The sequence below is a fragment of the Nycticebus coucang genome, chromosome 10 (genome assembly GCF_027406575.1).
Source record: "Nycticebus coucang isolate mNycCou1 chromosome 10, mNycCou1.pri, whole genome shotgun sequence".
NCBI classification, from domain to species: Eukaryota; Metazoa; Chordata; class Mammalia; order Primates; family Lorisidae; genus Nycticebus; species Nycticebus coucang.
In genome coordinates this window covers 36,000,648-36,019,954 of record NC_069789.1, presented here as the reverse complement: position 1 = coordinate 36,019,954, position 19,307 = coordinate 36,000,648, and the positions used below count along the sequence as shown (strand labels likewise).

Here is a 19,307-nt window from a genome sequence, read left to right as displayed (position 1 = left end):
ACCTTGAATTATTCGGATTTTCTAGTTCCAATTTCTAGCTTTAATGTCTTAAATAAATCACCTACTCTTAAAGATCTCTTATTATTATCTTTAAAATTCTAGTAGTCCTTGGTTCAAGTAAATGTACCTTATGAGATACAGACTAATATTCACTACCCATCAAAGCTCCAATGTTGTCTGAGGGCTCACTGATTACTTTTTCTTAAAAAAAGCTCAGCTCACTGTGGCTCAGTTGGTAAGGCGCTGGCCCCATATACCGAGGGCGGCAGGTTCAAACCCGGCCCCGGCTGAACTGCAACCAAAAAAAAATAGCTGGGCGTTATGGTGGGCACCTGTAGTCCCAGCTACTCGGGAGGCTGAGGCAAGAGAATCGCTTAAGCCCAGGAGTTGGAGTTTGCTTTGAGCTGTGTGATGCCATGGCACTCTACTGAGGGCCATAAAGTGAGACTCTGTCTCTACAAAAAAAAAAAAGCTCAGCTCAAGATTAGTGAAGGTTAGAACTGAATGGTTTTTAAGAAAACACATTTGAAACAAAATAAAACCATAAAAAAAAATACAAATAGAAAAAAGATCTGTTTCAAGTAACCAAAAAATACAAAATCATTAGAAATTTAAAAATACTGATACTTAATTCTTCAGAATGTAGCATGAAATGCCATTGTCATATATAGCTGGCAGCCATTTAAAATAGTATGGCTGCTTCAAAAGGCAATTGGCAACCTGTATTGAGAGTCATAAAAATATTCATATCATAGAAATCAGAAGTGAAAATAAAACCTCCAATATATTTTTAAAATATGTGCGTTGGTTCCCTGGGGCTGGAGGTGGGAATGAGGACTAAGGGGGTAAGCAGGCAGGAGAGATCTTAATGATGTGATGGGAATGTTCTAGAACTGAAGTGTGGCGATGGTTGCACAATTTAGTAAATTTACTAAAAATCATTGAATTGTGCATGTAAAATTAGTAAGCTTTATGTTATGTAAATTACATTTCCATAAAGTTGTTGAAAATATATGTATAAATATCTAAAAAAAAAAAAAGCTCAGCTCTCTTTGGGATGCTTTTCACGACCACTCCCATGATATAAAGCTTCTATCCTAATGTTACTGTATCTATGTGATCTTTATATTTAAAATTCTAAATAAGAAATGTACTGTAGAATCACGGATATTCTTTAGAGAAGTTTGTTAAGAATTAATACTTGGCTAGGCACAGTGGCTCATACCTGTAATCATAACACTCTGGGAGGCTAAGGCAGATGGATCACTTGAGCTCAGTAGTTCCAGACCTGGCTGAGCAAGAGCGAAATCCATGTCTCTACTAAAAATATAAAAATTGAGGTGGCGCCTGTGGCTCAGTCGGTAAGGCGCCGGCCCCATATACCAAGGGTGGCGGGTTCAAACCCAGCCCCGGCTGAATTGCAACCAAAAAATAGCTTGGCGTTGTGGCAGGCGCCTATAGTCCCAGCTACTCGGGAGGCTGAGGCAAGAGAATCGCTTAAGCCCAGGAGTTGGAGGTTGCTGTGAGCTGTGTGAGGCCATGGCACTCTACCGAGGGCCATAAAGTGAGACTCTCTGTCTCTACAAAAAAAAAAGAAAAAAATATATATATATAAAAATTGGCTTGGTGCCTATAGCTCAGGGGATAGGGCACCGGCCACTTCCACCGGGGCTGGTGGGATCGAACCTGGCCCTGGCCTGCTAAACAACAATGACAACTACAACACAGAATTAGCCAGGCATTGTGGCGGGTTCCTGTAGTGCCAACTACTTGGGAGACTGAGGCAAGAGAATCACACCCAAGATTTTGAGGTTGCTGTGAGCTGTGACACCACAGTACTCTACCGAGGTCAACACAGTCTCTGTCTCTTAGTAAATAAATACATACATACGTACATACATATGTACATACACAAGCAAATAAAAATACAAAAATTAGCCATTATTGTGGCAAGCACCTACTAGGGAGACTGAGGCAGTAGGACCACTTGAATTCATTGAGGTTGCTGTGATCGAGACTGACATTAGGGCACTGTAGCCTAGGCGATAGAGTAAGACTCTGTATGAAAATAAATAAAAGAAAAAAGTAAATAAAAATCTCAAAGCTAAAAAAAAATAAAAAACAAGAAATGTTTCATAAAGACAGCTTTTATAAACTTGCAGGTTTGACAAGAATAAAGAATTGCCATGTAGCAATGTTCTCAGAGCTAATAGTCCTCTATAAAACAGAAATAAGTCTATTGTGGCATATTTACTGTTACTAAGTTAATAAAACCTCCAGTATTCAACATGTCTTCAGTAGTATCCCTCTATTCTTAAATTAAGTGTAAATTTAGATGAGGTGTGTGTCTATATCTTATTTTTTGGAAGTGGTACATTTAGAATTAAAGGTCATATCACTAGATGATGCTGGCAAAAGATTCCCTTAATCATGATTAGAATTAATTAATACCTAGAAAATATGAATGTTCTATGTTATTTCTAAAGGTAATTTACATTGGCAATATTTAATGTGTCTTTCTTCATTATCAATGTTCTTTGACATTTATTTTGTGATTCCAAAGACATTCCATTTCTTATACTTTTTATTTGAAATATTCTTTAATATATTTCATTTTTCTTCACATAAGATTTTATCCAAATTTGATACATAGGCCTTGACTCTTCAGTGTTCCTAAAATTTTTTTGAACCATTATAGGTTGTCCTTATTGCAGTAGTTTTTATTGTATATATCATTGTTAAGAATGTGAATATTTAAGAAACATCTTATAGCAGTCATAACTTCAGAGACAGTTCAGTCAGTTGTTAACTAACAAAGTTGAAAAGTTTGTGGCAGAGGCCTGTAAAAGTTAAAATATTTCCTATTTATTATCTGATCTTAACAAAAGTATCTGCCAATCTTTGTTCTAGTTGATGAGGCTTATATGATTGGAATGTTGATCGTTACTATATAAACAAATAAGGTTAAGTCCAATTGAGTGTTGTTTTTTGGAAACACTTGCTGATTTTTTTCCCTTGCAATCTCATACCAGGAAAAAAAAAACGGGGCAGCAATGGAGAACATCTTAAAATTTTTTAAGATTCAGTAAGTCTTCTTGTGCTTTTGCCTTGGGCAGCTCTTTTAACTGAAGCCTTTACCTTGCCCACAGTAGCACAGCAGTTGAAAAAGAATTTTTGTACGTTACCTTATAATGTGTATCTGCCTAACCTTTTATCTTGTCATTGTTGTATCTTGTATTTACAAAGCACTTTCTAATTCTCAGAGTCCTTTTGTACACATTATCTTATTTACTTTCTATCACAGCTATGTATAGTGGATAGAACAAATACTTCCATCCCTATTTCATTGCTAAGAAAACTAAGGTCCAGGGCAGCGCCTGTGGCTCAAGGAGTAGGGCACCGGTCCCATATGCCAGAGGTGGCGGGTTCAAACCCAGCCCCGGCCAAATAAATAAATAAATAAATAAATAAAACCAGAAATAACATTTAAAAAAAAAAAGAAAAAGAAAGAAAACTAAGGTCTAGAAACTTAATTGATTTGAACAAAGCCACATGGCAGCTTTCTGATCTCTCAGTTGTTTTCTCTATTGTTTTCTTCTATTTCCTTAATAGGATGCATTTTTTTCGCAAGAATCTATCCTAATTTATTTTTCTTTTGAAAGCCTGCACTTGACTGGAAATCAGAAATCCAAATAATTTTTATTTTTATTCAGATAACATGTCCTCTCATAATTCAGCGTGGGTTATTTTTTTTTTTTTTAAGTTTTTTTTTTTTTTTTTTTTTTTCGTAGAGACAGAGTCTCACTTTATGGCCCTCAGTAGAGTGCCGTGGCCTCACACAGCTCACAGCAACCTCCAACTCCTGGGCTTAAGCGATTCTCTTGCCTCAGCCTCCCGAGTAGCTGGGACTACAGGCACCCGCCACAACGCCCGGCTATTTTTTGGTTGCAGTTTGGCCGGGGCCGGGTTTGAACCCGCCACCCTCGGTATATGGGGCCAGCGCCTTACTGGCTGAGCCACAGGCGCCGCCCATAGCGTGGGTTATTTTTTTATTTTATTTTTTTTTCCTTTAAAATGCCTTTCGGTGGCACCTGTGGTTCAGTGGGTAGGGCGCTGGCCCCATATACTAATGGTGGCGGGTTCAAACCCAGCCCCAGCCAAACTGCAACAAAAAATAGCCGAGCATGTGGCAGGCGCCTATACTCCCAGCTAGTTGGAAGGCTAAGGCAAGAGAATTGCCTAAGCACAGGAGTTGAAGGTTGCTGTGAGCTGTGATGCTACAGCACTCTACTGAGGGTGATAAAGTGAGACTCTGTCTCCCAAAATAAATAAATAAATAAAAATAAAATGCCTTTGTCATTGTTTATATCTTGTCTAAAACAACATCATGAATACTCGGAATATTACTTTTGATTTTTACATAGAGGATACTTTTTAGCTAACTTAGACTACACTGTGAACTTAACACAGTTTGCAGTATTTGGATTGTTATAACTGCTCCCGTTTTGTACTTTTTTTTTTTTTTTTGTAGAGACAGAGTCTCACCTTATCACCCTCGGTAGAGTGCTGTGGTGTCACACAGCTCACAGCAACCTCCGAATCCTTGGGCTTAGGCGATTCTCTTGACTCAGCCTCCCAAGTAACTGGGACTACAGGCGTCTGCCATAACGCCCGGCTATTTTTTTTTGTTGTTGCAGTTTGGCCGGGGCTGGGTTTGAACCCGCCACCCTCGGCATATGGGGCCGGTGCCCTACCCGCTGAGCCACAGGCGCCGCCCCCGTTTTGTACTTTTATCCTTAAACTTTTCTTGTTCTTTCTTCAAATGCACAATGGCTCATGCCTATAATCCTAGCACTTCTGAGAGGCGAGGCAGGTGGATTGCCTCAGATCAGGAGTTTGAGACCAGCCTGAGCAAAGCATGACCCTATTTCTCCTAAAAATAGGAAAAATTATCTGGGCATTGTGGTGGGTGCTTATAGTCCGAGCTACCTGGGAGGCTTATGCATAGGATCATTTGAGCCCAGGAGTTTGAGGTTGCTATGAGCTATGACGTCACGGCACTCAACCCCTGGGTGACTGAGTGGAGACTTTGTCTCAAAAGTTAAGATTAAAGGACATAGCATTTAATTTCCACATCTGAAATAAGAATATTACACAAAATAATTTTCTTTCAGTCTAACATACAGTCTTGATTTAGTATGCAGTTTTTTTGTTTTGTTTTTCTTTTTGAGATAGAGTCTCACTTTGTCACCCAGAGTGCCATGACATCATAGTTTATAGGAACCTCAAACTCTTGGGCTCAAGCGATTCTCTTGTCTCAGCCTCCCAAGTAACTGGGACTACAGGTGCCCCCCTAATGATCACTAATAACTCAGGTAACCCTTTTGTTGTTAGTGAAACAGTGGTACCCAAAACTTAGGGTTTTCACAGTGTGAATGAGTCTCTAGTAATAAAGCTGAATTTACTTGAACAGACTTAAAATCTACTACTTTTGGGTGGGACTGGGAGTCTTACTTTATTGCCCCAGCTAGAGTACAGTGGCATCATTGTAAGTCAGTGCCAACTTCAAACTCCTGTGCTCAACCAGTCTTCCTCCCTCAGCCTCCCAAGTAGCTGGAACTACAGGCATGCATCACCACACCCAGTTTATTTTTCTGTTTTTACTAGAGATGGGGTCTTGCTCTTGCCCAGGCTGATCTCAAACTCCTGAGCTCAAGTGATCTCTCACCTTAGCCTCCCAGAGTGCTAGAATTATGGGCATAAGCCACCAAGTCTAGCCAGTTTTTAATGTTTATTAGTTCTTAATGTTTTGAGAAAGAAACATTGGTGGTGTCTATATTCTAGTCCTTTATTTTGTAATTTCAAACTTAGAATTGTCAGACCTAATGCAAGGGACTCCAGATTCACCAATTATTTAACTTTTGTCTTGTTTACTCTTGTTATTTATACAGAGGATGGGAAAAAAATGTATATACATTTTTAAGAAAGGAAAAAACTGTATTAAAATTGTAATAATATGTATTGATAGCAAAAGATGAATACAAGTCACTTTGAGCAGCTCTTGTACTTGCTGAAGTCAAATGTGACTTGAGCATTACAAATGTGATACTTTTCTCCTTTCTTAAAATGAGCATGTTTTTGGCATCCTCTGTATATACATCTTTTTTCCTGAACTCCTTGAAATAAATTGGAGTTCTGCTACTTGATTCCTAAATCAGTGCATTTTCTAAGAACTAGGATATTCCTACTTAACCACAATACAGATAGCAAAGTCAGATTTGATTTAACACTGATATAAAGACCCTTATCTAACTGATAGTTAATATTCAAATTTCATCACATATCCCAATAATACTCTTTTTTTTTTTTTTGGCCGGGGGCTGGGTTTGAACCCGCCAACTCCGGCATATGGGACCGGCGCCCTACCCGCTGAGCCACAGGCGCCGCCCCCAATAATACTCTTTCTAGCAATTTTTTTTTTTTTCTCAGTCCAAAGTCCACTCCAAGACCATGCGTGGATGCTATTCTTCTTTAATCTGGAAATTCCCTGAGTTCTCTTTGTGTCTCTTGATCTTGACTTTTTTTTTTTTTGTAGAGACAGAGTCTCACTTTACCACCTTCAGTAGAGTGCCATGATGTCACAGGACTCACAGCAACCTCTAGCTCTTGGGCTTCAGCGATTCTCCTGCTTCAGCCTCCCCAGCAGCTGGGTTGATCTTCACATTTTTTTTTTTGGCCGGGGCTGGGCTTGAACCCGCCACCTCCGGCATGTGGGACCGGCGCCCTACCCGTTGAGCCACAGGCGCCGCCCAATCTTCACATTTTTAAAGAGGATAGGGCAGCTATTTTATTTTATTTTATTTTATTTTTTATTTTATTTTATCTTATTTTTAGAGACAGAGTCTCACTTTGTTGCCCTTGGTAGAGTGATGTGGTGTCACAGCTCACAGCAACCTCCAGCTCTTGGCCTTAGGCGATTCTCTTGCCTCAGCCTCCCGAGTAGCTGGAACTACAGGCGCCACCCGCCACAACACCTGGCTATTTTTGTTGTTGTTGTTGCAGTTTGGCCTGGGCTGGGTTCGAACCCGCCACGCTCAGTATATGGGGCTGGCGCCCTACTCTGTGAGCCACAGGTGCCGCCCCAAGGCCAGCTATTTTAAATATTTCAATTTATGTTTGTCTTATGTTTCTATAGTGTTGTGATTTTGTTTCTTATAAAATTGATTTTAATGTGAAAGATTCTTAAAAAAAAAAAAAAATGAAGCATTGGGAGCATTCTTTCCTTTTACAAACTTGCCCCAAAATACATACAGCCTTGAACCTAAGTGTGGTATCCAACCTTTTAGCTTCTCTGCACTGCATTGGAAGAAGAGTTGTCTTGGGCCATGCATTAAATACACAAACATAACAAAAGCTGATGAGCAAAAAAAAAGAAGGTCCATGCATATTTTTCGGGATATTCACCCCCACAGATAAACAAAAAAGTCCTTACATAATCTACATGGAGCCTGGGGGGTACCCTGTTAGGGGGGTGGAGTGAGAGCATAGTGGTTTATACCTGTAATCCTAGCACTTCAGAAGGCTGAGACAGGAGAATCACTTGAGGCCAAGAGTTTTAAGACCAGCCTGAGCAACATAGCAAGACTCCCATCTCTAAAAAAATTAAGCAAAATTTTAAAAGAATCAGTCTGTTTTTGTATTAAATTTTTAGATTCCTTCTCTCCACCCCCAACTATCTTAGGGAATTCTGATCAACTTTTTTTAAAACACAGAATTTAAAAAACAGGAGGAAAAAATGCCTTTGAGGAAACCATGCAAGGATATAAAACTTCTGTGAGTGACACTCTAAGAGAAATAAGAAAAGACAGTCTCTTAATGAAGGGGATAGGTCCTGAGAAATGATGTTATGTGTTTTCATCGTTGTGTGGCCCTCAGAGTGTATTTACACAAACCTAGGTGGTATAGCCTCCTACACACCTGGACTGTATGATATGGCCTATTGCTTCTAAAGTGCAAACCGATATGGCATGTTACTATACTGAGTACTGTAATTACAATATTTTTGTATCTAAACAAAAAAAGGGACAATAGGCTTGGCACCCATAGCACAGTGGTTACAGCGCCATCCACATAGACTGAGGGTGGTGAGTTTGAACCTGGCCTGGGCCGGTTAAACAACAGCTAAACAACTGCAAAAAAAAAAAGCCTGGCATTGTGGCAGGTGCCTGTGGTCCCAGCTACTTGGGAGGCTAAGGCAAGAGAATCGCTTAAGCCCAAGAGTTGGAGGTTGCTGTGAGCTGTGATGACAAAGCACTCTACCAAGGGCAATATAGTGAGACTCTGTCTCAGAAAAGGTGGGGAGGGGGCGGGACAGTGAAAATACAGTATAAAAGAGAAAAAGATGTATACCTGTCTAAGGCACTTAATCATGAGTGGAATTTGAAATTGCTGTGGATGTATTAGCCTGATTTGGATATTACTGTATACTGTGCACACTTGAACTACACTAAATTTACTTTGTTGTTGTTTGCAGTTTATGGCCGGGGCTGGGTTTGAACCCACCACCTCCGGCATATGGGACCGGCACCCTACTTCTTTGAGCTACAGGCGCTGCCCTTGTTGTGGTTGTTTTTTTCTTTCTCTCTTTTTTTTTTTTTTTTTTGAGACAGAGTCTCACTTTGTCACACTTGGTAGAGTACCATGGCATCATAGCTTACAGCAAACTCAAACTCTTGGGCTCAAGTGATTCTCTTGCCTCAGCCTCCCAAGTAGCTGAGACTACAGGCGCCCACCACAACACCCAGCTATTTTTAGAGGCGGATCTTGAACTCTTGAGCTTAGGCAGTCCACCCATCTTGGCCTCCCAGAGTGCTAGGATTACAGGCATGAGCCACTGCACCCAGCCAAATTATTTTGTTTTATTGAGCTGAATAATGTATTAACCTTAGCTTACTGTAACTTTTTTATTGTATAAATTTAATTTTTTTGACTTTTTGACTTGTAATAGTACTTAGCTTAAATGTTGTTTGTCATATTCTGTTTGTTAAACAGGGTTTTTTTTGTTGTTTGTTTGTTTTTTATTGTTAAATCGTAGCTGTGTACATTAGTGCAATCAAGGGGTACAATGTGCTGGTTTCATATACAATCTGAAATATTCTCATCAAACTGTTCAACGTAGCCTTCATGACATTTTCTTAGTTATTGTATGTCGACATTTGTATTCTGCATTTATAAGTTTCACCTGTACCCATTCTAAGATGCCCATTACCCTCCCTCCACCCTAACCTCCCCCCCTCCCTTCCCCTTCCTTGGCCCTTTCCTCATAGTCTTATGCTATAGTTGGGTTACAGCCTTCATGTGAAAGCTATAATTTAGCTTCATAGTAGGGCTGAGTACATTGGATACTTTTTCTTCCATTCCTGAGATACTTTGCTAAGAAGAATATGTTCCAGCTCCATCCATGTAAACATGAAAGAGGTAAAGTCTCCATCTTTCTTTAAGGCTGCATAATATTCCATAGTATACATGTACCACAATTTGCTAGTCCATTCGTGGGTGAGTGGGCACTTGGGCTTCTTCCATGACTTAGCAATTATGAATTGGGCTGCAATAAACATTCTGGTACAGATGTCTTTGTTACATTGTGACTTTTGGTCTTCTGGGTATAAACCTAGTAAGGAATTATAGGATCGAATGGCAGGTCTATTTTTAGGTCTCTAAGTATTCTCCAAACATCCTTCCAGAAGGAACGTATTAGTGTGCATTCCCACCAGCAGTGTAGAAGTGTGCCCTTTTCTCCACATCCACGCCAACATTTCTGGTTTTGGGATTTTGTTATGTGGGCTACTCTTACTGGGGTTAGGTGATATCTCAAAGTAGTTTTGATTTGCATTTCTCTGATGATTAAAGATGATGAGCTTTTTTTCATGTGTTTGTAGATCGTGTGTCTGTCTTCTTTAGAGAAGTGCTAAACAGATTTTAAAAGATTATCCCACCTGCAGTAGTCAAAACAATATTCATGGTTTATTATTTTAAATAAGTAATAATACAGTGAACTCTGTGTGTTAGAGATGATATAATTATTCACCACATTTGTATTGTACTTTTTTAAAACTTAAAAGTATTCTTTGTAACTTAGAGTCAGTCTCTCCATATCTGTGGGTTCCACACACACGAATCGAACCAACCTCAAGTCAAAAATATTCAGGAAGAAATGTGGTCCATTGTGGTGGACGCCTGTAGTCCCAGCTGCTCGGGAGGCTGAGGCAAGAGAATCGCGTAAGCCCAAGAGTTAGAGGTTGCTGTGAGCCGTGTGACGCCACATCACTCTACCCAAGGGAGGTACAGTGAGACTCTGTCTCTACAAAAAAAAAAAATTCAGGAAGAAAAAATTTTTTAAATCCAGATTTAGGGGTTGCTGTGAGTTATGACACCATGAAGTCTACCAAGGGCAGCAAAGTGAGACTCTGTGTCCAAAAAAAATAAATAAATAAAAATCCACATTTAAAAAATAATATAGTATAACAACTTTTACATAGCATTTACATTGTATTAGATTTTTTGTTTGTTTTTGAGACAGCGTCTCAGTATGTCGCCCTTGTTAAGAGTGCTGTGGCATCACAGCTCACAGCAACCTCCAACTCTTGGGCTTACGTGATTCTTTTGCCTCAGCCTCCCAAGTAGCTGGGACTACAGACGCCCACCACAACACCAGGCTATTTTTTTTTTGCAGTTGTGATTGTTGCTTTAGCTGGCCCGGGCCAGGTTCAAACCTACCTACCATCCTAGGTGTATGTAGCCTGCATCCTACCCACTGAGCTACAGGTGCCACCCTGTATTAGGTATTATAAGTAATATAGAGACAATTAAGGTTATATGCAAATATTACACCATTTTATATAAGGGACTTGAGCATCCACAGATTTTGGTATCCATGAGTGTCCTAGTGTCCTAGAACCCCTGAGATAGCAAGTGATTGCTATATTCCATTACCTCAAGCCTGGATGGGGTTCAGCATGTGGCATTTTATTTGAAAGGTGGAAAAATAACCATTTAAGTGACTTGCCTAATGCCTAGACCTCTAGAACTCAAGAGTTACACCATTGCATTCTTGTTAAAGTAGTTTGAAGAAAACGATTAAACCTACACAGAAAATGAACTATTTTAAAAATTTGGTAAATACTGTGCTTTCTTAGTTTATGACTCTAGGCTGGGTGCAGTAATCCTTGCACTCTGGGAGGCCATGACAGGAGGGTTGCTTGAGCTCAGGAGTATGAGAACCATTTAAGCAGGAGTGAGACCTCTGTCTCTATTAAAGATAGAAAAATAAGCTGGGCATTGTGGTGGGCGCCCAGCTAATGGAGGCTAAGACAGGAGGATCACTTGAACCGAGGACTGTGAGGATGCTGTGAGTTAGGCTGATGCTACGACACTCTAAGACTCTGTCTCAAAAAAAAAAAAAGTATGCCTCTTAGCCAGGCATTGTAGTGGGCACCTATAGTCCCAGCTACTCGGGAGGCTGAGGCAAGAGAATCTCCTGAGCCCAGGAGTTGGCGGTTGCTATGAGCTGTGACACCACGCACTCTACTGAGGGCGATAAAGTGAAACTCTGTCTCTACCAAAAAAAAAAAAAAATGCCTCTAAAGCCACTGTACCCACTGATCACTCTGAATAGTAGAAGAGTGTACCTCTAACATAGACTTTCCTTCCCCTTTTGTCTTCATCTTGTCCTCTCTTATAGCTTTTAAACAGAGGAAAGAAACTTTTTTTTTTTTTTTAGAGACAGTCTCACTTTACCGCCTTCAGTAGAGTGCCATGACGTCACAGGACTCACAGCAACCTCTAGCTCTTGGGCTTCCGCGATTCTCCTGCCTCAGCCTCCTGAGCAGCTGGGACTACAGGCGCCCGCCACAACGCCAGGCTATTTTTTGGTTGCAGTTCAGCTGGGGCTGGGTTTGACCCCGCCACCCTCAGTATATGGGGCCGGCGCCCTACTCACTGAGCCACAGGCGCCACCTGGAAAGAAACTTTTTTAATGAAAAAATAGATGATCCCATTTGACTAAAATAATCTCCATGTAGTAAGACTTGAAAAGTTACCTTTCCTAATAGAAGATTTTAGCAAATGGAAAGAGATAACTTTTATACTTTATTTAGAAGACTGAATATAGGAAAGCTAGTATTTCAGATTAGTTTATAGAAGTAATCCAGTATGAGGAATACTGTGGAATATTTTGGTATAAAATTCATTCTAAAGAATAGGGGGTTATGAAAAAAGATTAATTGTACATCTTTTTAATATGGTTTTAGAAAACACCCTACAATAAAAGCCTGGTACGTAGTACCATATCATTACTGCATAAATGTTGACTATCTGCCTTACACTTACCTATCCACATTGTCCCTGTGCTCAGCTACACTATTTGTGTAGCCAGGTGTACCTTCCTCCTGCTCTGACTTCTCTTGTTGAAATTCTTCTTATTCCCCATTACCATGTACTTCATCAGACCTACCTAATTCTCTCAAACAGAACTTATCTCTATTTTGTATGTTAGCACTTAGCATTTCACTTATACGTTGAATTTATTACAGTCTGAGTGACTTGCCTAATGCCTTTGCTTAATGCTTTAATGGAGTCATTGTCTTTCATTGGACCAGGATCTGTGTCTTATTCATGCCTGAACCATCACCAATCATCACCATCATTTGTAGTTCTGCTCACAGATACTATAAATATTTCTCTATCAGTATTTTTATATACATGTAAACATAGTATCCACAGATGTATTAATAAAGCTGTAGGTGGCTCAGTGCCTGTAGCTCAAGCGGCTAGGGCGCCAGCCACATACACCTGAGCTGGTGGGTTTGAATCCAGCCCGGGCCTGCCAAACAACAATGACGACCACAACCAAAAAATAGCTGGGCTTTGTGGTGGGCCCCTGTAATCCTAGCTACTTGGGAGGCGAGACAAGAGAATCACTTAAGCCCAAGAGTTGGAGGTTGCTGTGAGCTGAGATGCTACAGCACCCTACCCAGGGTGACAGCTTGAGGCTCCATCTCAAAAATAATAATAAAATAAATAAAATAAAGCTGTAGGTAGGGCGGCCAGTGCCTGTGGCTCAGTGAGCAGGGCACCGTCCCCATATACCGAGGGTGGTGGGTTCGAACCTGGCCCCAACCAAACTGCAACAAGAGAATAGCCAGGCATTGTGGCGGGTGCCTATAGTCCCAGGTACTTGGGAGGCTGAGGCAAGAGGATCTCCTAAGCCCAAGAGCTGGAGGTTGCTGTGAGCTGTGATGCCACAGCACTCTACCAAGGGCGACAAAGTGAGACTCTGTCTTTACAAAAAAAAATAATAAATAAAGCTATAGGTACTTTAGTAAACCTATTAGTACTATTTTAAATATTAGATATTTTTAGTAATCTCTGTCAATAGAATTCTGTTTTCTGTGACCTTTGTGTTCAGATCATAGTCAGACCTCTAAAATCTACATTCTTTTTTTTTTTTTAATTTATGGCATTGGCTAATTATAAAACCATATTCTTATAATGAATTTAGCCTTAATGGTTTGCACTTAAACTGTTTTTTTGTTTGTTTGTTTGTTTGTTTGTTTTGAGACAGAGTCTCAAGCTGTCACCCTGGATAGAGTGCGGTGGCATCACAGCTCATAGCAACTTCAGACTCTTGGACTTAAGCAACTCTCTTACCTCAGCCTTCCAAATAGCTAGGACTACAGGTGCCTGCCACAACCCCTGGCTATTTTTTTTTTTTGTTTCAGTTGTTACTGTTTTAACAGGCCCGGGCCAGGTTCGAACCTGCCAGCCTTGGTGTATGTGGCTGAGCTACGGGTGCTACCCTGAACTGTTTTATTTAGATGTGTCAATCAGTATTAAATAATTAAATATTTTACCATTTTTTACTCCTTAAATTTATTGAGTATCTGCCATGTGCCAGACAATGATAGGCTCTGGGGCTCTCACCATGAAACCAGATATGATCTCTTATGTCATAGAGCTTCTAATATTACAGGACAGACAGAAATTAACAGAAAGATGTACTTGTAATGTGTTTTCTGAAGGGAAAATAAAGAGCTTTATGAAGATGTTAATGTGATTTAAACTGGAGAGTTTAGAAAAGACCTACTCAAGGAAAGTAAAATATTCCTGAAATCTCTTGTTTTAGTAAGGAATTTTTTGTGAGGGAAATATACAGTGAGAACATACTGGGAAAGAGATCAGAACCTGTAAAAGCCCTGGGGCACAAAGGTGGGGAGTTTGATTTAGTTTAAAGAACTGAAGGCCAATTTATACATAAAGATGCAATTAATAGTCTATTACAAGTTCTAGGGACTTTTGAAAAAATTCTATATTAGGCTGGGCATGGTGGCTCACACCTGTAATCCCAGCACTCTGGGAGGCAGAGGCTGGTGTATTGCCTGAGCTCAGGAATTCGAGATCAGCCTAAGCTAGTGTGAGACTCCGTCTCTAAAATTAACTGAGCATTGTGGTGGGTGCCTGTAGTCCCAGCTACTCAGGAGGCTGAGGCAAAAGGATCACTTGAGCCCAAGATTTTGAGGTTGCTGTAAGCTATGACGCCATGGCACTCTATTGAGAGTGACAAAGTGAGACTCTGTCTCAAGAAAAAAAAAAATACTGTATGAATACTATTTTTAAAAATACAATGGGGCGAAATGGCTTCCACTTGTAATCCTAGCACTCTGTGAGACCAAAGCAAGAGGATTGCTTGAGGCCAGGAATTCGAGACCAGCCTGAATAAGGAGACCCCATCTCTACAAAAATTAGCCAGGCATGGTAGCACGTGCTTGTAGTCCCCAGCCACTCTGAAAGGTGAGGGAATAGGATCTCCTGAGCCCAGGAAGTTTGAGGTTGCGGTGAGTTGTGATGATGCCACTGCATTCCAGTGTTTGGGATTTTGGTGACGGATGTTTTGGTTGATTAACCCACAGTTCCTGTGAGATAAAGGCCCATGGCATAGATGTCATCCAGTTTGGGGTCTTCGGAGAAACAAATTATTATCTTCATGTCTGTGTTGAAGCCATGGTTAATATTAAGAATAACCTCCTAGGGATAAAACCTGAGAGCATAAATACATAAGGAAGGTTCATTTACCATTCTAGCAAGAGCGTTTAGGTGTTTCCCTATGAGAATAATTATCGTGAAAATGAAAAAGGATCTTTTGCTACCCTTTGGTGATGGCAAAGAGGTGAGACTTAAGGAGACCTCATTCCAGTTTATAGCACACCTTAGATAAAGAAAATGTGAAGGGAGAGAGCTTATGGAGCAGCTTAAAGACAAAGGAAATCGGGCTGAGCCTGTAATCCTAGCACTCTGGGGGGCTGAGGCAGGTGGATTGCCTGAGCTCAGGAGTTTGAGACCAGCCTGAGCAAGAGACCCCCGTTTCTAAAAATAGCCAGGTGTTGTGGCAGGCGCCTGTAGTCCCAGCTGCTAGGGAGGCTGAAGAAAGAGAATCTCTTGAACCCATGAATTTGAGGTTACTGTGAGCTATGACTGCACAGCACTCAACATAGGGTTGTAATGCCACAACACTCTACCCAGGACAACAAAGTGAGACTCTGTCTCAAAACAAAAAAGAGAAAGGAGTCTCAGCGCCCATAGCACAGTGGTTACAGTGCCAGCCACACATACCTAGGCTGGCAGGTTTGAACCCGGCCTGGGCTTGCTAAACAATAGTGACAACAAAAAATAGATGGGCGTTGTGGCAGGTGCCTGTAGTCCCAGCTTCTTGGGAGGCTGAAGCAAGAGAATCACTTAAGCCCAAGAGTTTGAGGTTGCTGTGAGCTGTGACACTCTAGCACTCTACCGAGGGTGACATAGTGAGACTCTGTCTCAAAAAAAAAAGAGAGGGCGGTGCCTGTGGCTCAAGGAGTAGGGCGCTGGTCCCATACGCTGGAGGTGGCAGTTCAAACCTAGCCCCGGCCAAAAACCAAAAAAAAAAAAAAAGAGAGAGAAAGGAAATCAGGCTGAGTCCCTCAAGCTTTGGGAAGCGAAGCAGATTAGTGTTTAGAGAACTAATAAAATACTGGATGGGTTGGGTTTGGGTAATCTACTCCTATCCTGGCTCCCATACATAATTTAATTTCTTAATTGAGTCCTCTTAGTTTCTTTAGCAATTTGTATATCCCTCTTTGTATCACTTGTTTGCACATATATATCACCAGTTACATTGTAATTTTTTTAGGGCAGAAGCTGTATTTTATTCATCCTGACTTCTTAATCTCTAGCACAGTACATAAAAGATGCTTAAAAATATAAGTATAAATTATAACAAGCCAGAAGACTCATGTTATAGATGGTAATTTTATCAGTGGTCAATACATTGGTAAATCACCTCACAAATCATTACAGGAACTGCAGAACAAGCAGTCACTTCTATTTAGGTATTTTCTTTTTTACAAAAAAACTAAAGTGCTAATGAGAACTCATTATTTTAGGTGATTGATGAGATTTATCGTGTATTGAGATATGTCAATTCTACCAGAGCCCCTCAACGAGCTCATGAAGTTCTTCAAGAATTAAGGGATATTTCTTCCATGGCAATGGAATACTTTGATGAAAAGATTGTTCCAATTCTAAAGAGAAAATTACCAGGATCAGATGTGTCTGGAAGACTCATGGGGTCTCCTCCAGGTATCTCTTTTTTTATAATATGTTACGTTTGTACATAGTTTTATAACTTTTTCCCCCACTTAACAATATACATCTTATCTCAGACTTTTCTGGATCAGTAAATATTTATTTGCAACATCACTTTTAATGACAGATTCGATTATAGATTAGCACTATTAGGCCCATTTGTTGTTTCTGGTTTTTCAGTATTTAACCTCTACTCTAAAGATAAATCTGAACAGTTTTCTGGCTAAATCTGTGCACACCACAAGTATTCACTTACAAAAATTTGTTAGAAGTAGAATTGCTGAGTGAAAAGTTACGTGTAGATGCTCCTTGACTTACAATGGGAGTATATCCCGCATAAGTTGAAAATATCATAAATTGGGCAGCACCTGTGGCTTAAAGGAGTAGGGTGCCGGCCCCAGCCAAAAACTGGAAAAAAAGAAAGAAAATATCATAAATCTGGCTTAGCATCTAGGGCACCAGCCACATACATCAGAGCTAACAGGTTCGAATCTAGCCTGGGCCTGCCAAACAACAATGACAACTACAACCGAAAAAAAAAAATACCCAGGCATTGTGGCAGGCACCTATAGTCCCAGCTACTTCGGAGGCTGAGGCAAGAGAATCACTTAAGCCCAAGAGTTGGAGGTTGCTATGAGCTGTGACACCATGGCACTCTACCCAGGGTGACAGCTTGAGACTCTGTCTCAAAAATAAAAAAATAAAGAAAGAAAGAATATATCATAAATCAGCTTGGCACCGATAGCACAGTAGTTAGGGCACCAGCCACATACACCAAGAGTGGAAGGTTTTAACCTGGCCTGGGCCAGCTGAACAACAATGATAACTGCAACAAAAAGTGGCCAGGTTGAAAAAAAAAGAAACAAAATAAATAAAAGTGGCCAGGCATTGTGGCGGGCACCTGTGGGCCCAGCTATTTGGGAGGCTAAGGCAAAAGAATCACTTGAGGGCAGCGCCTGTGGCTTAGTCGGTAGGGCGCCGGCCCCATATACCGAGGGTGGCGGGTTCAAACCCGGCCCCGGCCAAACTGCAACCAAAAAATAGACGGGCGTTGTGGCGGACACCTGTAGTCCCAGCTACTCGGGAGGCTGAGGCAAGAGAATCACCTAAGCCCAGGAGTTGGAGGTTGCTTTGAGCTGCGTGAGGCCACGGCACTCTACCGAGGGCCATAAAGTGAGACTCTGTCTCTACAAAAAAAGAAAAAAAGAATCACTTGAGCCTAAGAGTTTGAGGTTGCTGTGAGCTGTAGCGCCATGGCACTCTACCAAGGGCAACATAGGGACACTCTTATCTCAAAAAAAAAAAAAAAATGAAAGAAAATATCATAAATCAAAATTGCATTTAGGCTGGGCACAGTGGCTCACTCCTATAATCCTAGCACTCTGGAAGGCTGAGACCAAGGATTGTCTGAGCTCACAGGTTCGAGACCAGCCAGAGCAAGAGCGAGACCCCACCTCTCTAAAATGGGTGACAAAGTGAAACTCTGTGTCAAAAAAAAAAAAAAATGCATTTAATACACCTAACTTAGTGAACAGCAGAGGTTAGCCTAGTCTACCTTAAATATGCTCAGAACACTACATTAGCCTAAAATTGGGCTAAATCATATTAACAAAAAGCCTATTTTATAAGAATGTGTTATCTCGTAATATATTGAATGTACTGAAAGTGAAAAACAATGGTCATATGCATGCTCAAAGTAGAGTTTATACTGGATGTGTATCACTTTTGTGGCATTATAAAGTCAAAAATGGACCATCCATCTATATGTTTTGTTTACGTTTCTGATTAGTTAAAATTCATTTTTTAAAAAACAAATATATCAGGCCAGGTACAGTGGCTCACTCCTGTAATCCCAGCACTCTGGGAGGCCAAGATGGGTGGATTGCCTGAGCTCACAGATTCAAGACCAGCCTGATTGAGATTCATCTCTAAAAATAGCCGGGCGCTGTTGTGGGCACCTGCAGTCCCAGCTACTTGGGAGGCTAAGGCAAGAGAATCACTTGAGCCCAAGAGTTTGAGGTTGCTGTGAGCTGTGATGCTACAGCACTCTACCGAGGGCGACATAGTAAGACTCTGTCTCAAAAATAAAGTTGGCTGGGCGCCTGTGGCTCAAGCAGCTAAGGCGCCAGCCACATACACCAGAGCTGGCGGGTTCGAATACAGCCCAAGCCTGCCAAACAACAATGACAACTACAACCAAGAAGTAGCTGGGCATCTATAGTCCCAGCTGCTTGGGAGGCTGAGGCAAGAAAATCGCTTAAGCCCAGAAATTGGAGATTACTGTGAGCTGTGATGCCACAGTACTCTATGCAGGGTGACAGCTTGAGGCTCTGTCTCCAAAAATAAATAAATAAATAAATAAAGTCTACACATCCCAGCTATTAATGTATCTATTATTTATTGAGTCCCTAATATGCACACCACACTATGCATATTAGGTACTCCCAGTAGAGTACCAGTAGAAACTGTGCTTTGAGCACCCATGTGACTCCCACTACTATGTCCTGTGGAGACTAAAAAGAAGTGTAATACGTGGTGTCTGCTCTCGAGGATCTTATTATTTCAAAGAGTAAGACATATCCAGACTCAAAGTTAAATTATCATACATAAGAGAAATATTTTAAGGCAGTGTC

At 40.8% G+C, this 19,307-nt stretch overlaps 1 protein-coding gene across 2 annotated transcripts in view; it reads left to right on the top strand.

Moving 5' to 3' along the window:
- The window catches only part of FBXO28 (F-box protein 28), a 47,611-nt gene that overhangs the window by 21,805 nt on the left and 6,499 nt on the right, over window positions 1–19,307 (top strand). The window contains exon 4 of one of the 2 annotated variants that reach the window (XM_053605357.1): window positions 16,473–16,668. The exons of the other annotated variant lie outside the window; for it this stretch is intronic. Coding sequence (XP_053461332.1) covers window positions 16,473–16,668 — 196 coding nt within the window. The remainder of the gene's footprint in view (window positions 1–16,472; window positions 16,669–19,307) is intronic. 2 annotated transcript variants of the gene reach the window in all.